The following is a 21,646-nucleotide window of genomic DNA, read 5'->3' on the forward strand; positions in this document are numbered from 1 at the left end:
TAAGATTAAATGTAAATAAAAATAATAAATAGTTTTCCAATCATTTGATACCATATCAAGAGACAATTAAAAAAATAAAAGATGATAAATAACAGTTTTTGGGCATGAACTTTAACAATAAACCATGTCTTTGAATGATTTGTTGTGCTAACTCTGCAAGATAACCAGGCTAGAAACTTTCCAGCTAGCAGTTGTAATGACACCATTTATCCTGCTATTAATTGCATAAAAGCTGAACAGAAAAATAAAAAGACAATGTGCACCATACTGCTGCCAGATCATTTATAACAACTTCAATGCTTCCCCAGAACCAAAAAGAACATTGCTGATTGAAGAATATGAATGCCTACTCAAAGAATATTTTATTTGTCATCACAGACATGATACAGTTTGGTCAAAGGAATTCTAGTTATATAGAATATAATGGTGGAATTTAGAGTGGATTACATACATCTACAACCTTATAGAGCCTCCATCTTTTACATTTTGGTGTGACACCCAGATGATGAGGTCGTTTTAAGTTTTATTTATCAGTAGTAATATCACCTTCTTTATCCATTCAAAGCCGGGGAAATAATGGGAAAATTAAAATCTACCGTGGAAACCCATAAAAAAAGTGTATTACATCAAGGAAAGCAGCATGCCTGCGTGAAGAATCAGAATTAAAATGTCCAAGATTATAAGGTTAAGTCATAAAGTTCGCGATACATTTCCAACATTTTCACATTTCAAAAAAGGTGACATGAATGTTGTGGAAGCTAAAGCTGCAAATAGTGGATAAACTTAAACACAAGGGTACAGATCTAATTGGTCATTCCAAAAACTTCCAATCAGTCACCAATTGAAACTCATCCAAAATAAAATGAAAAGACTTTACAAGACCAGTCCAATAGGTGAAAACAGATCTATGTACACAACAATGATAGGCAGTATGATCTGTACAATAAAGAGAAATCTTACAAATTAATATGCCACAGAGCAGTGATTTTGCCTAAAGGAGCCTTGTTCAAATCTAAATTCCTGTTATCCTGCAAATCTGACAACTGACAATCCACGTTTATGCAATGAGGAAGAGATGAATGACCAATGCACTATTTTCACTGGTGTGACTGTATAATAACTTCATTTCTTTGATCCAATTATACCGCAGGAACAATGGAATTGGAAAAACTCAGCCACCAAACTAGAAATAAATCTGTGGGCCATAACTGAATGACCGGCTATGAAACAAATGATTGCTACGCATCTACAGCCACTGAGCTGGGAACCTTTGGTTGCAAATGGTAAATAAGCTTCCATCATGAAAGAGAATGCGAGAAACTAAGTACAGGTATTATCAAAAGTCATTTCCTGTTACAATAAGACAAGTAAACAGTTCAACAATAACACCTAAAGACCCAAATCTAGTTACTCAACAATTAGTAGCAGTCTGGTTCATCCAGTCACCAATTACCAACACTCCATGTCATGGTCAGGAATATTATCAGTCAGATCATTATCATAAAGAAACAAGTTTACTTGAACGAATATATTTTTAAGAGAAGTACTACTCTTTCTAATAGGATGATAAGGAGAAATAATTGTTTTAACACTTCACAGGTTTTTTTTTTATTAGTTTACAACATTAAATAATCTGGATAGTTCTTGCAGTTTGAGACCGAAAAAATTGAATGTGGGATCAAAATGAAAATGATAAAATATAGTCAGGTGGCCATCAGTTTACTCATTGCAAAGAAGATGTTTAATAAATCTTCAGATTTTAAAGGGGCCATGGCTGCATTGTTGGCCCCAAACATAGTTCTTCCATGTTGAAGTGGGCATACATGTTGACTTGAGGAATAAGAAAGGCACTATCTAGAGGAAAACCACAATCCTGGCTGTATTCTAGTCAATACGAGATTGAAATATTAACCACTGCATATATTTCCAAAGGGCAAACGTGATACCTGATCACATATCGGGCAGGCATTACTTCTTTCCATCCATTCAAGAATGCATGAGAGGTGAAAGTGGTGTTCACATCTCGTTATAGTATTTGGATTCTCAGAATCATACTCTGCATTTGTAGGAGATAGAAAGTTTAAACATTAGCCATGATCTCTAAATTAATAAAACAATGCAGAAAAGACCAAAAAAGGTTATACAGTGAATAGAAACACCAGTTCCATGGTAATGCACCTTCAAGGCAAATAGGACAATCATCCTCTTCCTCTGCTACAGATATATTAAGTTCATTCAAATTTGGAACTTCTACTTTTCTTGGCGAGACATTCAAAGAATTGGCTTGAGCTTTACAGTCTGATTCCTTAAGATCTTCACATGTAGTCAAAGTTCCAAAGCTACTGCCGATAATTGTTTCTCCAGCAGAGTCAGAATCTGTAGATCGTGAACATCCCAAGATCAAATCATATGGCAAAGGTGCAGGAGGCGGTCGGTAAGTGTCAGGGGTTGATGCGTCTAGACCCAAATCAACCAGGAATCCCTCTATCAGTGTAGAGGCTGCGCCAACATGAGATGTCAGGGATTCATGCTCTTCCAAAGCCGGTGGACACTGCAAAAAAGAACTAAACTTTCAAAGCTGGTATATTTATATTAAAAAATTATTCTCATTTATCCATTTCAGCAAAAACAAGCCAGAAAACATTTATACTCCAACCTCCCTATTGTCTTGTTGACAGATAAAAGGATTTCTAAAACTGGGTGGCAAAATATACACTCAATATATCAGCTTATTTCCACAAGAAAAATAAGGAAAGATCCATGCAAGTCCATCACAAATCAAGAAGGAAAAAGCCAACAATTAAGATCGCTAATTATTACCACTGCATAAATGTAATGTTCAGAGTAAAATCTTGCCACTTTCAATATGACAACTTATCTCTCAAAACATCAAAATCTTGGAAATCAATAATCGTCACAATTGCAAGATCACTTTTTTGCTTTACCCTTATTCTGATCACAAAAATCCTAATGGTAATCATGCAGGTTGAGATAATTTTTTTAACTACAATTTTCCAGCTAATGATGAGTTGGGATGAGAAATTAGCGAGCCCTGCTTCCAGAGGCTAGTTTTCGGCTTACAATGCCAGTAGAGACGAACAATTCATGCATTACCCTCTTAAGTACTTTTGTTCTCCCAAATTCACAAAATTTTGCATGACACTGTTGTGCTTCCTGTTTCTAAGCTTGATTCAACACTGAACATTAAACTCATGTTTCTTTATTATTTTTGCAGGCATTAAATATGAATTTTGAGCGAAATATGATGTGGAGTACAGACTAACAGATAAAATTCCGCCTGTGTACTGCACTCTGCTACAGGGGTTCTTGCATAAGGAACATGTTAAAGATCTTCTTAGTCAACTGTTTTATATATATTTTTTATAAGAAGATATTTTATTGATATTGAAATAGGCATAGTCCAAGTCAATAAGAAGTATACATGAGATTACACCTAGTTAGGAACTAGATATAGATACAAGGAAATCATGAAAGTTGAGACCATTAAAGTCTATAACAATGGCCCACATAGATAAAGTCTTCCAGAAAAAACTCTTAAACTCTTCCAAAGAGCGCTTTCGATCCTCAAAATTTTGGTCATTCCTTTCGCACCAAATGCACCACAGTAGACAAGTGGGAGCCAACTTCCACAAAGCTGCAATTTGTTGTATCCCCTGATCCCTCTCCAGCTAGCTAGTAGGTCAACCACCTTCCCCGGCATAATGCCATAACCCATGCTAATCTCATTTTGTTGAAAAAGTAATTCCATGGGGCCCTTGCAAACTCACAATGTAGAAGAAAATGATCCACTGTTTTTGCACATACAACACCAATCAATAAGGAAACCCATGTTTCCTTAGGTTGTCAATGGTTAGGATCTTCCCTAAAGATGCAGTCCAAACAAAAAAAGTAGCCTTAAGAGGAACTTTACTCCTCCAAATGCTCTTCAAAGGAAAGTGATACTAGCTTGAGTAATGAGAACCTCATTGAAAGAGAGTATAGAAAAGTTTCCTTTACAAGGAGTCCAAACAAACTTATCCACCACTGTATCATCTCCAATGGCGTATAACAAGTTAAAGAACTCAACAAAGACACCAACCTCCCAAATCATGTACCTCCCTAATGAAATTGACATTCCACTGCTGTGAGCCATTAGTAATTTCCCTCAAATCAGCCACCAAAGCATCATGTACCCGTGTACCCGTGCAATTCTGAAAATAGAGGGGTAAGCATCCTTAAGAGCCATATCTCCAACCCAAACATCATGGCAAAAACTAAAAAAGCTAATTCTATTACCATCCCCATACTTAGCCTAGTGAGGCTAGAGAAGGACCCCCAATCTTTCCGAATATGTTTCCATAACCCCACTCCATATGCCTCCCTAACTTTATTAGAAACCCCCGAGGGGCACCTTATACTCTCATACTTTCCATAATGCTTCCCTCTCATAATAATACTTCACAGCCATTTCCCTAAGAAATCCTTGTTGAAGACCCTCAAATTGCGAACCCTCAACCCGCCACCCCTCACTAGAGAGCAAACCTTGTCCCAACCAACTAAATGAAACTTAAACTCCTCGCCGAGTCCACTCCATAGAAAATCTTGTTGGAGCTTCTCAATCTGTAAGGCAACACTAGTTGAGAGAGGCAATAATGATAAAAAAATATGTGGGAAGGTTTGAAAGTGTGCTCTTTATTAAGGTAATCCGACCCCCTTTAGAAAAATACAACATTTTCCATCCAACCGGCCTTCGTTCTATCTTCTCTAACACCTCATCCCAAATAATCTTGGCTTTGAATGATGCTCCCAGCGAAAGGCCAAGATACTTCATAGGCAGCGAAGAAACCACACAACCTGATAAGCTGGCCAGACCCTTATGTTGCTAATGTTACCCGCAACAACCAACTCAGACTTAGAAAGATTTACTTTTAAACCGGAAACAGCTTCAAAGCAAAGTAAGATAGCCCTTAAAGATTGGATATGACCTTGGTTGCCTCACAAAATAACAATGTATCATTTGCAAACAAAAGATGTGAAATAATGGTAGAGCCATGGTTAGTATCATTGAGTAACCTGAGAAAAAACCACACTCAACTGAAGTCGACAACATTCTACTAAAAGCCTTCATGACAATAACAAATAAGAGGGGTGATAATAGATCGTCTTGTTGCAACTCCCACAAACTATTGAAGAATCCCATGGGGTCACCATTCACCAAAACCGAGAATCGAACTATTGGCACACAATGCCTAATCCACAACCACCATCTCAAAGCAATAAGATAGCCCTCAAAGACTGGATATGACCTTAGTCTGCCTCACAAAATAACAATGTATCATCTGCAAACAAAAGATGTGAAATAATGATAAAGCCATGGTTAGTTTCCCCACTGAGTAACCTGAGAAAAAACCACACTCAATTGAAGCCGACAACATTCTACTAAGAGCCTCAATGACAATAACAAATAAAAGAGGTGAAAATGGATCGCCTTGTTGCAAATCCCCGTGAACTATTGAAGAATCCCACAGGGTCACCATTCACCAGAACCGAGAATCAAACTGTTGACAAACAATGCCTAATCCATAACCTCCATCAATCCCCAAAACCACATCTCCTCCACAAGTAAAATAGGAATTCGCAATTAACATGATCATAAGCCTTCTCTATGTCTAATTTACACAAAATACCTAGAACTCTTGACTTAATCTTGCTGTCCAAGCATTCATTAGTGATAAGGACTAAACCCAATATTTGTCTTCCCCTTACAAATGCATTTTGAAACTTAGATATGATTCTATCCATGGCAAAGCTCATCCTATTAGCAAGAACTTTTGAAATTATCTTGTACATACCACTCACAAGATTAATAGGATGGAAATCCTTCACCTCCATTGCACCAACCTTTTTGCGAACTAGTGCAATGAATGCAGAATTAAAACTCTTCTCAGACTTCCCAAAAGAGAAAAACCCGTGAAAAACCTTCATGACATCCTCTTTCACCACCTCCAACAACCGTTTTATATTGGGATTGCAAAAAAACTTTGTGGTTGTGTATGGAAAGAAGAATTTGGATTTGAATCTCAAATCAATAACATAATTTTAAACTTCTTTCTTTTTATTTTAATTTGAAATTCAAGTTCAAAATTTGGTTAAAATCAAAATCAAAATCCAAATCCAAATCCCCCTCCCAAAATCTAACCATCCAAACGTAAAATATAGGTTTTCTAAATACTTTATGCTTGGTACAGAAAATCAGCTTATATCCCTGTAAATTGACATGCACTCTCACTGTTCAACAAGCTCAAAGCCCAAGTATCCTACTCAACTGCATTCCCAAAAGGAAATTGCAGCAACAGAAATCAGTCCCATTCTGAACTTTTAAAATACAACACACAAAAGGAAATCAAAATGGATCCAAATACAACGGGGTCAAGTTGATCCCACTCCTTTCAGAAAGGGAAAAGCATTTGCATCTCAGATCAGCTTTCCAACCAGCACTGAAATCAGGCCACCATTTAGGATGGATTCAGATTTCATGTGGGAAATGGATGGAATCAAGGACAGTGAAGCGTTGGAGGATGAAAGATTAATATCTAAGGTGAGCAAGTAACTCAGCGGAGGAAGTAAGACTAATATCTATGGTAAGCAAGTAACTCAGTGGAAAATCCAGCAGTTATCAGATGTGATTTGGTTCATAGCACCAATGTGAAGTTGCCGAGGTGGCCACCCTTGCATGATAGCAATGTAGTTGGGCTTGCAAAGGGGATTATTTAACTGGACAATAAAAATGTAGAAAAACTGCAGTCTGATCATAAACTTTTCTGAAATCCAGCACGATTGTGATCATAGCTTTCCTGACAAAATAGGGGTTTGCAGTTCTAAAAGCTCTGAAATCAGACTCTAGCAGGGCTTTGGATGCAAAGAATGGTGGTAATTAGAAAGGAATTGCTCAAATTCTATGGCAGATATATATCCCATCCCCAATATATGAGAAAAGATACAACACCCTGAAGAGAGTCATTGCGGAAAACCAGTATTGTTTCATGGAACCCTATAATTTAGCTATATAAACTTTGGAATTTCTCTGATTAAAAATCGTATCTGGTTAAAGTATCTTAAAAAATCAGGATAAATAAAAATGTATTCAAGAAGGAAAAAATTTCCACGGATTAGGTAAAAATAAAGAGAAACTAGAAGAGATTCTTCGATATCACAAGTTGATTTCCACCTTAGCTTTATTTCATAAAAATCTTGTAATAAGACAAACAAGCAACACTGATAGCAGCGAATGATGATTGGGGGCAATAGATAGAGCAGCTGCAATATATGCTACACCAATGGAAAGTCAAGCCAAAAAAAAAAAAAAAAAAAAAAAAAAAAAAAAAAAAAAAAAAAAAAAAAAAAAAAAAAAGAGGAGCACAAAACAAGAATAATGCCAGTCTTGTAAAGTTAGAGAGAGATTTTTCTGACATAGTAATAGACTGGTGTTCCATGCAGATGAGCTTTTCTGGAAGAACAGCAGCAACCTCCCATCCCTGAAGTTATTTCTGTTATCCACCCAAAACTACCATTGATTGGTGCAACGATTCTGTTATTTGGCATCATAGGACAGCCAAATCCCACAGATCCAAAGTAAATAAATGTTACTCCAAGAGAAAATCTTGCTAAAGAATGAATTACAATCCATGGCTAAAACGCAAAAACAAAAGGGCAATGGCGTGTAGATTAGGAAACAAAGCCAAAAAAAGAGGACAAATATCAGGATTAAGATAACCATAAAATTGATGGAGGATCCAGATCCAGTTAACAAGAAAATTGTAAGCCAATATTGAAGACACACCAAAACTAGTTTGCCAATGTTTAGGATGACTAGTATCATGATTCATGGCTTACAAAAGGGTATGCCGATTACATTGATTATAATTTATAACCCAAATTCAGAACTGCAAAGTGAAGATAAATTGATTAGCTGACGACAAACACCCATCAGTCAACAACCTGGAAAGTCGGCAAGTTTATATAAATAAAATTGTAACTGGGTTTGCTAATCAAGCGTAATAGATAAACATACAACTCTATACCTCCCTTCTGCATGTTGCAAACATTACCAACTGTACCTTCAACTACCATTCTGAGGGACCTTTGCAACTACCACGAACAATCTAAATACAAAATTCTGCTTTACATGCATATTATAACCCAAATGGCATCATCTGAGTTCACATTTATCTGATCTAAAGCACAAAATGGGGAAATTTGATGCATATGATACACCATACTTGTCATGTACAAATCACTAGCATATGAATTGGCACAAGGACTTTTAGCGTTTCCACAACCCTTCCTCGTCCCGAATGGATCACATGGCAACATATTTTCAAGTTCAACATATCATGCAAGTGTGTACATATGCAAACGATTGGATAAAAAACAATTTCATTTTCAGAGCCTGATAACATCCGAAGAGTCACATATTTGTCTACAGTTCTTCCTACACCAATCTACCCAAATTAGTTGCAATCCACCTTAATTCGTTACAGTGTCATAAGTTTGAGGGTTAAAAAAAAAAAACCCACGAAGACAAGTGACAAATACAATAAATTTATTTGATATAAACTTTAAAAAACGATATAACAAGCTAGTACATCATTACGAAAATTTAAAACTGCCGAACCCCAGACCCTCCAATCATGTTCAGTTTGTTCCGCAAAAAGATAACCATAAAACCCAGATAGGAAGTTGGCCACAGAGAGACAGAGAAAGAAATTAAGGGATGTGCACCGAAAAATGGATCAAACAAACGAATTCCAAAACTAACAAAGATATGAGCAGCAAAGCTTACCACTAGAAAAGGAGAGATTCTTGCAGAACTCGAATAGGGCGTAGATAGAAAGGTTCGGAAACTCTTTTACGTCTTTTGTTTTTGTATTCTTATGCACTGTTTGCGCTCCACTCGTATCTCTCTCAAATAGCTGACGGTATACTTGACTATTTTCTTTTAATAAATACTTGATTTTTATTTGTACTGTGCTTAGTTCTACTTTATCCCTAGGTAAAAAGTGGACGTCAAGAATTACAGTGAAAAATTCTAAGAACGAACCAATGCCATGAGCCCACTTTCCACCATATTTGGTTTCTCATCGTTATGAGTTTCTTTCGCGTAATCATTTGGCTCTTATCAAGAAAAATTTAGCCGTTATATCTGTGCATCACCTAAAAATATATAATTTTATCTTTTTATTTTATAAAATATAAAATATAAAAATAAAAAAATAAAATCATATACTTTTAAATAATGTTCACAATGTAAAATTTTTATATAGTACAACTCATCTTATCACGACACTAAAATCTCGTTTGTTTTTAAAAAATATCTCATCTCATCTCATCTTAAAAAATAAACAGTTCTAATTTAAAGAAGATGATGACTAGCTTGTTCGTCAGTTTTGGGTCTATCTGTTTCATGCCTTCAACGTGTAACAAAATAAATAAATAAATAAAATAAAATTCATCGTTTGAAGTGCTCATCTCAATTATTTTCTATTATTTAGATTAGTTTGCATAAAATATCTATATCTATATATATATATATATATATATATATTTTGTTCATTTCATGAATAACATCATAAAATTTTCATGACATTTTACTGCTCGGTTGCTTCATTCTCGATCGTATACGTACATATGTTCACCGGACTGCCACGGTTGAGAAACAAGACAAATGAGGGAAGACCACATATGTTCGACTCTCAAATTTAAATCTATTTATCATCATTTTTTTTATCATATCATAATGTGACATTAAATTAAATGATAAGTTTATTAATAAAATATAATAAATAATTTCTAATTATCTAATACAATATTATGAAATGATGAAATGATGATGAGAATCGAAATAATAAATAACATTACACTTAGCACAAATGTTCTTTTTTTTTTCCATAAAAAATCTAAAAATATTAGGTTTAAAATTAGTGCATTCACTGTTGTAATTCATTTTAAAATAGTTTTTATTTATTTATTTAAGTGATTAATATCAAGAATCTCTTAAAAACTATTTCATCTACACAAAAATCTTACACATTGGTTTGATTAGATGCGAAGTATCTTTGTAAAATTATTTTTATTGTAAGTAAATTTAAACATATTATATAAATTATTTTATATAAGATTTAATTGTAAACCTAACACTTCTACGTTGTTCCAAAGTTACTAAAAATGCAAGAATTTATTTTTCCAAAATTTGTATATTTATTTCTCAAAAATTTCTAACTCTACCGTAAAGGAACCTTTTACTAGGTAGTTCTTTACGTTTGTATAGGCTTAGAGCATTGGTAATGACGTAATTATTGTTAAGTCTAAAATTTAGTTAGAATTTTAATTTTTGGTTGTAATATCAATTTTTTACTAAATGAGTCTATATTATACTAGCTGTCTTAAAATTAAAATAATAATATAATTTTTTTTAATTTTTTTTTGTAAATACAATTCATATATTTTTTAGATCTACATACTTTGTAGAAATAATATATCTATTCTATCAATATTCGTAATCGGTAAAATAAATAATGTGTATGTTATACATGTTTTACCATTCAAAGAGAGAGGGAAGTGATAAAATAATGAAATATTACTTTTCATTATGAATTGTAACTAGCCATGTTTAGAGAAGACTTAAGATTTACTGTAGCTCAAATCTTAAACTTTAGACCATTAGCTAGTTTAATATAGAGATTTTTTCTCACCTCTAACTAAAGTTTGAACTTGCATTGACATTGGCTCGTTTATTTTCAGAGATGAGATAAGATTAAAGTTAAAAAGTTGAATAAAATATTGTTAGAATATATTTTTTAATATTATTTTTGTTTTAAAATTTGAAAAAGTTAAATTGTTTATTTTATTTTATGTAAAAATTTAAAAAAATTATAATAATAAAATAAATTAAAATAAAATAAAATGAGATATTTTTTAAAAACAAACGAGACCTTAGCTAGTTATGCTGTCAAACAAAGCACCGTTAAAATTTCAATTCAGGCCCAGTAGCATTTCAAACTTTCGGTGAGCAAATTGAGTCGTTTCCACTCTGTATCTTCGTATGCTGTCCAGATGCCGCTCATCTTCAAAACCTACCGTCCTTTTCAAACGGCAGTTGACCTTCCCGCCAACCACTTTCTCAGTTCTGCGCAGTCAAAATGCCCAAAATCAAGAAGACCCATTTTACATAAACCATTCACCTCTTTCCCTGGGCAGACTCAGAGCCAAAATGCTTCTTTCCGCATCTACCCATTTAACTGATCCTCACTCTGCACCTTTTTTTTGCTCCGACGCCCTCAGAGTCTCAGCCAAAATGGGTTTCCTTCCCGAAGGAAAACAGCTGCATGCACATATGATAAAGTTCGGTTTGTGTAATGTGTTGGCCTTACACAATCATCTTTTGAATGTTTATTTTAGATGTCAGGAGTTTGATGACGCAAAGACACTGTTTGGTGAAATGCGTGCTAGAAATGTAGTGTCGTGGAATACTGTGATTTGTGGATTCGTTGACTGGAGAAGTAATAATTGGTGGAGTCTGTATCTGGGGTTTTCTTATTTTAGGAGAATGTTGTTGGAAAGGGTAGGACCAGATGATATAACTTTTAACAGTTTGTTTCGTGCATGCATTGAGTTGCATGATGTTGTGATTGGTAGACAATTGCATTGTTTCATTGTAAAAGTGGCGCTTGACTTTCATAGTTTTGTTGGCAGCGCTCTCGTCAAATTGTACGCAACTTTTGGCCTGGTGGAAGATGCTAGGCGGGCTTTTAATGGTTTTCTGTTTAGAGATTTGGTTTTGTGGAATGTCATGTTGTCTGGCTATGTTTCAAATTGTTTGGTTAAAGATGCTTTTGGGGTCTTCAATTTGATGCAGTTGGAAGGTGTTAAGGGGGATGAGTTTACATTTAGTAGCCTGATGAATTCCTGTAGTGCTTTGGGAACTTGCGATTTGGGAAAGCAGATCCATAGCCTTATTGTTAAAAAGTCTTTTGATTTAGACGTTCAAGTGGCCAGTGTACTCATTGATATGTATGCCAAGAATAAAAATATAGATGATGCTCGGAAGGCTTTTGATGGTATAGCCATTAAAAATGTGGTGTCTTGGAACACTATGATTGTGGGCTATGGACAACAAGGAGATGGGAAGGAAGCTATGAAGCTCCTCCGGGGAATGTTACGAACATATCTCTATCTTGATGAGTTAGCCCTTTCTAGTATCCTTAGCTCATGCGGCAATGTGTCTGCCACTTGTGAAATTATGCAGGTTCATGCTTGCACCGTTAAGTTTGGGTTTCAAGTTTTCATATCAATTTCTAATGCCCTCATAAATGCATACTCCAAGTGTGGTAGCATCCTTGGTGCATATCAATGTTTTAGCTCTGTTTTGAAGCCTGATCTAGTTACATGGACCTCAATTTTATGCGCATATGCATTCCATGGTCTTGCCAAAGAAGCTACTAACTTATTTGAGAAGATGTTATCTCATGGCATGAAGCCAGATCCAATCGCCTTTCTTGGGGTTCTATCTGCCTGTAGCCATGGGGGGCTGGTAGAGAAGGGGCTTCATTACTTCAATTTAATGATCAATGACTACCAAATTGTGCCAGACTCAAACCATTTTACCTGTCTTATTGACCTCCTTGCTCGCTCTGGTCTTTTGGATGAGGCATTTAGTGTTTTGGCCTCCATGCCAATAGAACCTGGGTCAGACACCTTGGGAGCATTCATTGGGGCATGTAAAGTCCATAAAAATCTCGAACTAGCAAAATGGGCTGCAGAAAAGTTATTTGCATTGGAGCCAAACAAGCTTGTGAATTATGCTCTAATGTCAAACGTGTATGCTTCCCAAAGTCGCTGGTTTGATGTGGCAGGAGCACGCAAAATGATAAGGGACAGATGTGATTCCAAAGTTCCTGGCTGTAGCTGGGTGGAGATTGCTGGTAATGTTCATTCGTTTGTGTCAAGTGATAAATCCCACCCAAAATCTCTGGAGGTGTATGTTATGTTAGGAACACTGCATAGTTTGATGAAGGATGATAATCATATGTTGAATGTAAAACTCTACAGCTGACAGTATTCTAGGCAACTGTGTCCTTAACATCCTTTGCTAATCCTGAATTCAACTTCGAGCCCCATAGGCCATGAGTGGTCATGTTGCACATTTTGAGGTAAAGATTGGCTAGTATTTTAAAGTCATTATGTTTTAACGTCTTGAAACATAATAATTTCTCCTGTTGTACATTACGTAACTATATTTACAAATGTTGGTCGAACATGGATCTTTCATTAATAGTACTGGTATTACCATGATCTCTTAGCATTCCGAATGATGCAGTCCTTATGGAGCTGAAGTAATATGTATTTTACACTCTTTACACCCGTCAGGTTTCTCAATTTTTTTTTTTCTGATTTTTTATTGGTAGTTTTTTCTCTGATATTTTTTATAGGGTTCTTTTTTTTTTTGGCCTAATGTTGATAGTGAAAGAAGATTTCATTGGGATGAGATTTCTGGCTTGTGCAGTTGGTGGGAGGGTGCATGGTGTATTGGTGGTGATTTTAACATCACTCGGTTTTACGAGTGAAAGGTTGGGGAATTCTTCTATTGGTCTGGCCATGGTTGATTTTTCTGATTTAATCTGACCTTGGTCTGGTTGATTTACCTCTGGCAGAGGCGATTTCACTTGGTCAAACGGGAGGGCATGGTTCAGGTTGGACAGATTTCTTGTTTCCCCTTCTTGGGAGGCGCATTTCCCTAACTTATGTAAAAAACATCTCTCTAGATTAAGTTCTGATCATTTTTCCATCCTTTTGGACTGTGGGGGTATTCGTGAGGGGCGGAAATGTTTTAAATTTTAGAACATGTGGTTAAAAGCCAATGGGTTTGTAGATATGGTGAGAGAGTGGTGGTCCTTTTATTAGTTTTCGGGTACACCTAGTTCTGTTTTAGCAGGAAAACTTAAAGCATTGAAAAAGAATTTGAGGAAATGGAATGAGGAAGTCTTCGGGAACATCGTGGATCAGAAAAAAGTTTACTTTTGAGGAGCTTATTTTCTTTGATGAAAAAAAGGTTGTTGGGGTTCTATTGGTTGATGAGAAGGAAAGGAAACTTGGTGTTGCTACTGAGCTGGAAAAAATACTCTCATGGAGGAGATTTGTTGGCGAAAAAAGTCTTGGACCCTTTGGTTAAAGGAAGGGGACCAAGTGCACCAAGTTGTTTAATAAAGTTGCCAATTCTTATCGAAGGAATAACACCATTGAGATGCTCCACTCGGAAGGTAGTGTCATTACGGATCGATCTGAAATTCAGGACCTCATTGTTCATTTTTATAAAAAGCTCCTTATGGAGCCTTATTCCTGGCATCCTAAGGTTGATGGGTTGGTGTTTGATTCGATTGAACAGCTTAGTGCACTTTGGGTTGAGAGAATGTTTTAAGAGGAGGAGGTGCTCAACGTGATAAGAGGAATGGACAAAGATAAAGCTCTGGGTCCAAATAGGTTTTCCATAACATTTTTTCAGGCATGTTGGGACATTGTTAAGGAGTACGTCATGAAGGTTTTTCTTGAATTTCACAAATTTATGAAATTTGAGAAAAGTCTTAATGCTACGTTCATTGCGCTTATTCCTAAAAAAGTTGGGTCCATGGAGGTGAAGGATTTTCGTCCCATCAGTCTTATTAGTAGTGTACAAGATCATTTCGAAGGTGCTTGCCAACTGTTTGAGTGTAGTTATGGGGAAGATCATCACAAAATTTCAAAATGCCTTTGTCAAAGGAAGACAAATACTTGACTCTGTTCTTATTACTAATGAGTGCATGAAGAGTAGAATCAGAGGCGTGTTCCTGGCATCCTTTGTAAATTGGGATATGGAAAAGGCTTTTGACCACGTCAACGAGGATTTTTTGGTTTATTCCCTTGGTAGGTATGGTTTTGGGGAGAGGTGGTGTAATTTGATGAAGCATTGCATATCTACAGTTAGATTTTTGGTCTTGGTTAGTGGCACACTAGTTGGTTTTTTTAACGACTCCCCGGGGATCGAGGCAAGCGGATCCACTATCCCGTTTCCTCCTTGTTTTAGTTATGGCTGTGTTGAGCAGAATGTTGAAGGCGGCAGTAGATAGGGGATTCATCTCAGGCTTTTCAATGGGCAGTCCTTCGAATGGCAACATTAGTGTTTCTCATTTACTCTATGCAGATGACACTTTGATCCTTTATGAGCCAAATTCTGATCAGATCCGCTCTTTACGGGCTTTCTTGCTATGTTTTGAAGCCGTATCCGGCTTAAAAGGTGAACCTATCAAAGTTTGAAATGATCCCTGTAGGTATGGTCAATAATTTAGGGGAATTGATTGATATTTTGGGTTGCAAAGTCTCTAGCTTGCCGATGAAGTATCTTGACCTTCCTTTGGGGGCACCTCATAAATCCAAAGCAATTTGGGACAGGATTATAGAGAAGATTAAATGTCGATTGGCTGGTTGAAAAAAAGATTTATTTGTCCAAAGGCGGTAGAATCACTTTAATCAAGAGCACCTTATCGAATATTCCAACCCATTTCCTATCTCTTTTTCCTTTGCTTGCAGGAGTGGCTAATAGAATGGAAAGGATATTTCATGCTTTCTTGTGGGGCGGAATGGAGAATGAGAAGAAATTCCATTTGCTTAAGTGAGATAAGATTTGTACTCCTCTTTCATTGGGAGGTTTGGGGATTAGAAAGCTGAAAACTTTTAATAAGGCACTTTTAGGGAAATGGCTGTGGAGTTATCATCAAGAAGGGGATGTTCTTTGGAGGATTGCTATTGATGCCAAGTATGGGAGTACTTGGGGTGGTTGGTGCTCCAATGAAGTAAGAAGGGCATATGGTGTGGGAGTGTGGGATTCATTCATAATTGATGGGGGGAGTTCTTCAGAAATTTTAGATTTGAGGTGGGTAGGGGAAACCAGATCAGTTTTTGGCATGACTTATGGTGTGGGGATGGGGCCTTGAAGAATGTTTTCCCCTCTCTCTTTAGAATTGCTTTGAATAAAGGTGCTTCCATGGCTGATTACATGGATAACGCTGCTAGATTTATTCAGTGGTCAGTAAGCTTTATTAGAGACATCTAGGATTGGGAAGTGGGGGACATTACTGATTTTTACAGCTTGCTTTATGCTTTAAACATAAAATCTGGAGGGGAGGATAGATTATTTTGGAATCAATTTGGTAATAAGAAATTCTCGGTTAGATCTTTGTACAAGGTCTTGGCGTCACATTCTTCTACTGACTTTTTTCCTTGGAAAAATATTTGGAGATGCAAGGTGCCCCTTAAGGTGGCTTTGGGTGGTTGGCTTCTCACAGGAAAATTCTTACCATCGATAAGTTGAGAAAGCGCGGTATCATTGCAATGGATTGGTGCTTTCTGTGCAAACGATGTGGCGAATCAGCGGATCATCTTCTCCTTCATTGTGATGTGTTGAAGGCTTTGTGGGACGAGGTCTTTGCTAAGGTGGGAATTGCTTGGGTGATGCCCAAGAGGGTGCTGAACTTTTTGGCATGTTGGAGAGGGATTCTAGGAAATCGTCAAATAGCAACCACATGAAAGATGGTACTCCTTTGTCTTATGTGGTGCATATGGAATGAGAGGAATGGGCTCTGTTTTGAGTATAGAGAACGATTGGTGGAAGGGATTAGAGCTTTCTTTTTCGTACTTTGCTGCTTTGGGCTTCGGTTATTGTAATGGATGGGAATGTTTGGGCTATGCCTAATTATGTGATTTAATAAACTTCTTAGTCATAAAAAAAAAAAAAAAAAAAAAAAATCTTAATTGATGATCCTTGTTTTGCAAAATTTTGAAACTCTTGGATTTTTTATTTTGTTTCAAGCTGTTGCAGTTTTAATCATGAGATTTCCATGATTTGACTTTTGCACAAATTATATACTGGACTATTATTACCATTGATATTCTCAAGTTTCAGTTGCTGAGCTTACATGTTTCTTTTCCACATATTTCGGTCTCTTATTTATTCCACTCCTTCCCCACCCTTCTAAACTGGGTTTGGCCTGAACTATGACTGCCCCCAGACTCCCTCCAGAGCTTTACATTGGCATTATCAGTTTAAGGATTAAATGTTTAACAACCTTGCTAATCATGTGCTTGTATGGCCTTTATTTGTCCAATCAATTGGTTATCCAGTTGTTGGTTTGGGTTTTACTGGCTCTTTGGCTAGCACGAGCCCAAAACTTGGGGACCATCGGTATGTTCTATCTAATTTTTAGTATCAAGAAGAAAGATCATGGATGAACACACAGAGGACCTCATTTTCTCTTGTGAATAAGCCTTGTTTTAGAGTAGGAATTGCATTTCTTGTTCTCAAGAAAATTGGTAACTTAATGGATTCATGGGTTTTATGAACATAACATTATTTAACTAACTTAGGCATCTTTATCTAACTATTTGGTACAAATTATGCCTTCCATTAGCACACTTCTCCACTTTCTATTTACTAAATAGTCAGATCGATATAGTTGGTGTTAAGAGAAGAATAAAAAGGATTGAACTACCTACTCGTTATTCGGAGGTGAATCATAGAACACCAAAAGCTGTGGTATCTTATGGACCTAACATGGGTCACATCCCTCACGACATAAGATGGAAAGATCTAAACCTTCCTCTTCGGAGCAGATTCGGACGTAACAAATACATATAAAGATCGGCGTTGTCGCTCATGGGGACATATCTATCTGTATAGAGGATAGTCTGAACTTAATAGAAGGGCTTTCAGTTTTTTGCACCCTGTTTTGGTCTTGCAGCTATTAATAATATATTCCTCCATTTCTGCTTGTCAGCTTGATGTTTAGGCATTGACAAAGATAATCTCAGCTAGAAATTGGAATTAAATCATATTTAGAATATTACTATTGGTCTTTCAAGTTTATTTTTTAAGTTACTTTTCTAATATTCACTTGTTGAAAATTCCTGATCTTTTCTTTCTTTCTTCCTTTTTTTTTAAGTTATTTTTATTTATTTATTTATTTATTTTTATAATTAAAAATTCCTGATCTCATAGTATGTAAAATTCTTTTTTTTGCGAGGTTCCTCCTGATATGAGATTTTTTATTTATTTATAACTCAGCCCTGCTTAGCATTTTGTTTCATCATCATATACAGGTTTTGCTTGTCAACGAGGACGGCTGACCGGCTTTGGGTATCTACAGTTACACTGTCAAAGGTATTTATGGTATAATTTAGGTTCTCATCTAATTGTAATTATTGTGACATGTATTTATGTCTTGTTACTTGACTAATGTAGGGTTTGCGAACTAGAGAGCAAGAAGACTAGGTTTCAAGTCAAATTTTACTTAAGGTATGCCTTGAATGTAAAGATGATAATCAAGTCTAATCATTCAAATATATGATATTTGAGGAGCTAGTTGCTTCTATCTCCTTTTCCAATAATATATGTTTCTCTGCTTATTTTTGAGTAAAGGATTTTTGGCAACAGAATGCATTCCCTTTGTTTCGTTGCAACTGGTTTTGCTAAACGTGACATGCTTGATCTAGCTCGTCAATTTGTTTCTTATGTTTTCACTAAAATACACTTGCAATTTAATTTGACTCTTATTTTTTGGTTACAGGCAATGGCAAATGCATGCAGAGTTACAGCGACATTTGATACTGGATTGACAGAATCTGATGTATCTGATGAATGTGAAAAGTATTTCGATGACAATCAACAATTGGAGCAACTTATAAATGGGCAAATATGCTTTAAGATCTATCCATTTTCAAGCGGTATTGACCTTTGGCTCGTATCAATCTCGATTAGTAGAGTGAATTTTGGTTTTTGCTTTCTGTCAATTATATAGGAACTGTTTTGCAGACACAAATACATCAAGCAGTGAAAGGAAGATAATTCTATCTGGTTCTTTCAATCCGTTACTGATGGCCACCTCAAGCTCTTGGAAGTTGCTGCTAGGTATATTGATTATTTTCTAGAAGCTGTCACGTTTTAGATGGCTGGTTTCCAGAAAGTTGCATGTGCTAGCTATCCTTCACATTGATTGTGCTATCCTTCCTTTGGTATCAGGAGGATTCTCATGTTGCTAGAAACTAGTAGAGACTATGATTTCTCTTTTCGGAGACTGTGAGCTTTGTTCTTGGGAGGGGTAGTATTGGTTTTACCTTTTTCTTCCTTTTTTTGGGCCATTTGAGCTCAACGAAACCTTAACTGACAACTCTCTTTCATACAACTTCTGTTTTTGTAACCCTTAGGGGTGCTCAATTAGTAAAGGTCTTGGTCTTGGTGGTATGCTCCCTCTAGGTCTAAGGTTTGAATCCTCTTCGATGCAAACAATTTCTAGGGGCCATTGGATTGGGGGGAACTTCCCTTTGAATTACCCGAGGTGCACTTGCTAGAAACTCCTTGCTGAGGGCCTGTGCACTCCCGAGATTAGTTGAGACTTTGTTCTTGGACACCTGGTGCCAATAAAAAAGAAAACTTTTTTTTTTGTTGTGACATTTGTGTTTCCTCAGGGGTCTCGCTGATTATGTGGCCTGCATGGTCCTTGAGATTTTGTTATGGTGTTTTGGTTGGCCGAGGTCTGTTTACCAATTATATTCACATCTTTAATCTGCTTTTAAGATAAAATAAAAAAGACAACCATTGAATCCTAGAAAAATAGCAACTGGAAATGATCTATGTCTCTTACTGCAATTGGCTAATGACTAATTTTTCCCTTTTCCTGAACTCGTACTTTAGTTAAGTGATTAAATACCAGATATGGAGTATACAAAACATTTCAAAAAATGTTATGAATGATCACAGTGCAAATCAAAATGAGAATGTGGGATATAAATTTATTTTGAAGGATGTTGGGTTTTCTCCTTAAGGAAACCTTCAAGAAATTGTTTTCTAGTTTAAACATTTACATACAACTCACAGATTATGTATCCCAATGCTAATGAGAATATATATGAAACACTTATCATCCGTTTTACTTATCTTTTGTGCAGCATTTGTGGTGACGGATATCCGTGTTTTGAAATATCTGCAGTGAATGCCGACAAACCTCCACTATCAGTATCCCAATCAAAGATCGTGTCAAGCAGTTTGAAAAATTTGGTGAGAGATTCTATATATAGTTTCACTGTTTTCATCTACATACATATTTATGCTGATCTAGGATTGATACGACTATGGAAAGGCCTCATTTATAAAAAAACTGGTATTTCTGTCAAAATGACTACATGTCGGTGATTGGCCTATGATTAGTTTGGTATTGGGAATTCCATGGTCTAACAATATATTTTTCTTATTGGAAAACAAGTTGCACCTTTTTCTTCATTCTCAAATTTTCATTAAACTGATTGTTGTTCAAGATTGCGCTCTATATCTAATATGTTTCCCAGCTTCCTAATGATTTCTCTCTTTGAATGGCAGGGAAGAAGACAGTAATTATATCCAATCAGCCCTTTTGTAAGAAAGCTGAGCTATTTCCAGACACACTGCAGCAAGGTTAATTAATGTACGGTAATTTTAAGCTTACTTGCCTAACATATGGTTCATTTATATCATTATCATCATCATTGTTTTCTATTTCAGTAGAGAAGTAAAGCAGATGTTCTTAAATCACATTCTCTGTTTAATCTTACTTGTGAACGTTCTATGGGGGAGTTTAGGGATTTTTTCTTTAGCACTTTAAATTTATGGGTGAAGAATCTTGTAAGGGATGATGGGAACATTTGTCATGTTTTATTTTAGTACTGTTTTTGCTTTAGCTTATGTACATCCTGTGTACTTGGGCTATGGCTATTTACTTGGAATAAAATCTCTTATATATAAAAAAAAAATGACATTCTCTGATATATCCATCTAGCTAAGATTTTCATTTGTTTGAACCTCTTTTACTTGAAATAAATTTCTGGTGTCTGGTTTTTGAGAAGAATGCAATTACTTCCCATATATTTTGCTCCTCGGAAAATCTCTAGAACCTGGTTTGTTTTCAAAGACTAAAATCCAAAACTTTGAAAACTTCCCATCTTATCATTACAACTTTTCCAAATTCCCACACAAAATAAAATAAACAATTCAACTTTTTTTTCAAATTTCAAAACAAAAAAAATATTAAAAAAAATATTATAACAATATTTTATTCAACTTTTTAACTTTAATCTCAACTCATCTCATCTCTCGGGACTGTGACTAGTGGGCAAAATTATGTTATCTTGTAGTATACATTGTGTTCTCAATATATTTGCTAGCATTTAGATGTGGACTGTAGTTTTGAGTTCGGGAAGACCAATAACACAACTTAATGGAATCTGGACTGATCATTGGTGCAAAAAATAGGAAGAAATAAGATTTCAGAGAAATTTCAAACAATCCCCTGAATTTGATTTAATGGGCACCCAACTTGTAACGACTTGGTTACATGTAAACAATCCACATAAAAATTGCAGAAAACTGTTAAAATAAGTTCAGACAAGATCGATAAAAGAAAAAGGTTCGTACAAGAAATTTATAAATCCAATCACGTTTGAACTTGCTCAGGAAAATTCAAATGACTTAATACCTTGCTCAGAAAATTAAGAAATATCACTTGCTACCTTGCTTAGGAAAATAAAAACATCA

The 21,646-nt window shown here is 35.8% G+C and overlaps 2 protein-coding genes and 1 pseudogene across 6 annotated transcripts; 2 read left to right on the top strand and 1 right to left on the bottom strand.

The window, feature by feature from the left end:
- Positions 1-752: 752 nt before the first annotated feature.
- On the bottom strand, positions 753-18,778 carry LOC121235112 (probable E3 ubiquitin-protein ligase RHB1A). Of its 4 annotated transcripts, none has more exons than XM_041131367.1 (5): positions 18,746-18,778; positions 5,096-5,270; positions 2,179-2,551; positions 1,947-2,056; positions 753-1,350 (listed from the first exon to the last, which is right to left on the bottom strand). In XM_041131367.1, exons 2-5 carry the CDS (start codon positions 5,198-5,200, stop codon positions 1,321-1,323), a joined length of 618 nt encoding a protein of 205 aa, XP_040987301.1. In that variant the 5' UTR covers positions 5,201-5,270; positions 18,746-18,778; the 3' UTR covers positions 753-1,320. The 4 variants fall into 4 exon arrangements, with proteins under 4 accessions (XP_040987301.1, XP_040987294.1, XP_040987309.1 ...); XM_041131360.1 differs by having other exon boundaries at positions 753-1,292; positions 18,746-18,777; XM_041131375.1 differs by lacking the exons at positions 5,096-5,270; positions 18,746-18,778 and adding exons at positions 7,471-7,588; positions 8,843-9,090 and having other exon boundaries at positions 753-1,292.
- Positions 11,002-15,071, top strand: LOC121235084 (pentatricopeptide repeat-containing protein At2g46050, mitochondrial). 2 transcript variants are annotated; one of them, XM_041131326.1, is made up of 3 exons: positions 11,002-12,980; positions 13,108-13,208; positions 13,562-15,071. In XM_041131326.1, the coding sequence occupies exons 1-2, from the start codon at positions 11,102-11,104 to the stop codon at positions 13,149-13,151; spliced, it is 1,923 nt and encodes a 640-aa protein (XP_040987260.1). In that variant the 5' UTR covers positions 11,002-11,101; the 3' UTR covers positions 13,152-13,208; positions 13,562-15,071. The 2 variants fall into 2 exon arrangements, with proteins under 2 accessions (XP_040987260.1, XP_040987252.1); XM_041131318.1 differs by having other exon boundaries at positions 11,002-13,208.
- Positions 16,814-20,880, top strand: LOC121235104 (annotated as a pseudogene).
- The last annotated feature ends 766 nt before the right edge of the window (positions 20,881-21,646 follow it).

Source organism: Juglans microcarpa x Juglans regia, chromosome 1D (genome assembly GCF_004785595.1).
Source record: "Juglans microcarpa x Juglans regia isolate MS1-56 chromosome 1D, Jm3101_v1.0, whole genome shotgun sequence".
Taxonomy (NCBI): Eukaryota; Viridiplantae; Streptophyta; class Magnoliopsida; order Fagales; family Juglandaceae; genus Juglans; species Juglans microcarpa x Juglans regia.

Coding starts and splice junctions, on each gene's coding strand:
- LOC121235112 (XM_041131360.1), bottom strand. CDS start 5,200: ATGGGATTCTTCAATAGTTTGTGGGAGTTGCAACAAGACGATCTATTA. Junction 2,552..5,095: donor GTAGAATGTTGTCGACTTCA/GTTGAGTGTGGT, acceptor TCTTTTTTGCAG/TGTCCACCGGCTTTGGAAGA. Junction 1,293..1,946: donor CCTGCCCGATATGTGATCAG/GTATCACGTTTG, acceptor TCATGATGGAAG/CTTATTTACCATTTGCAACC.
- LOC121235084 (XM_041131318.1), top strand. CDS start 11,102: ATGCTGTCCAGATGCCGCTCATCTTCAAAACCTACCGTCCTTTTCAAA.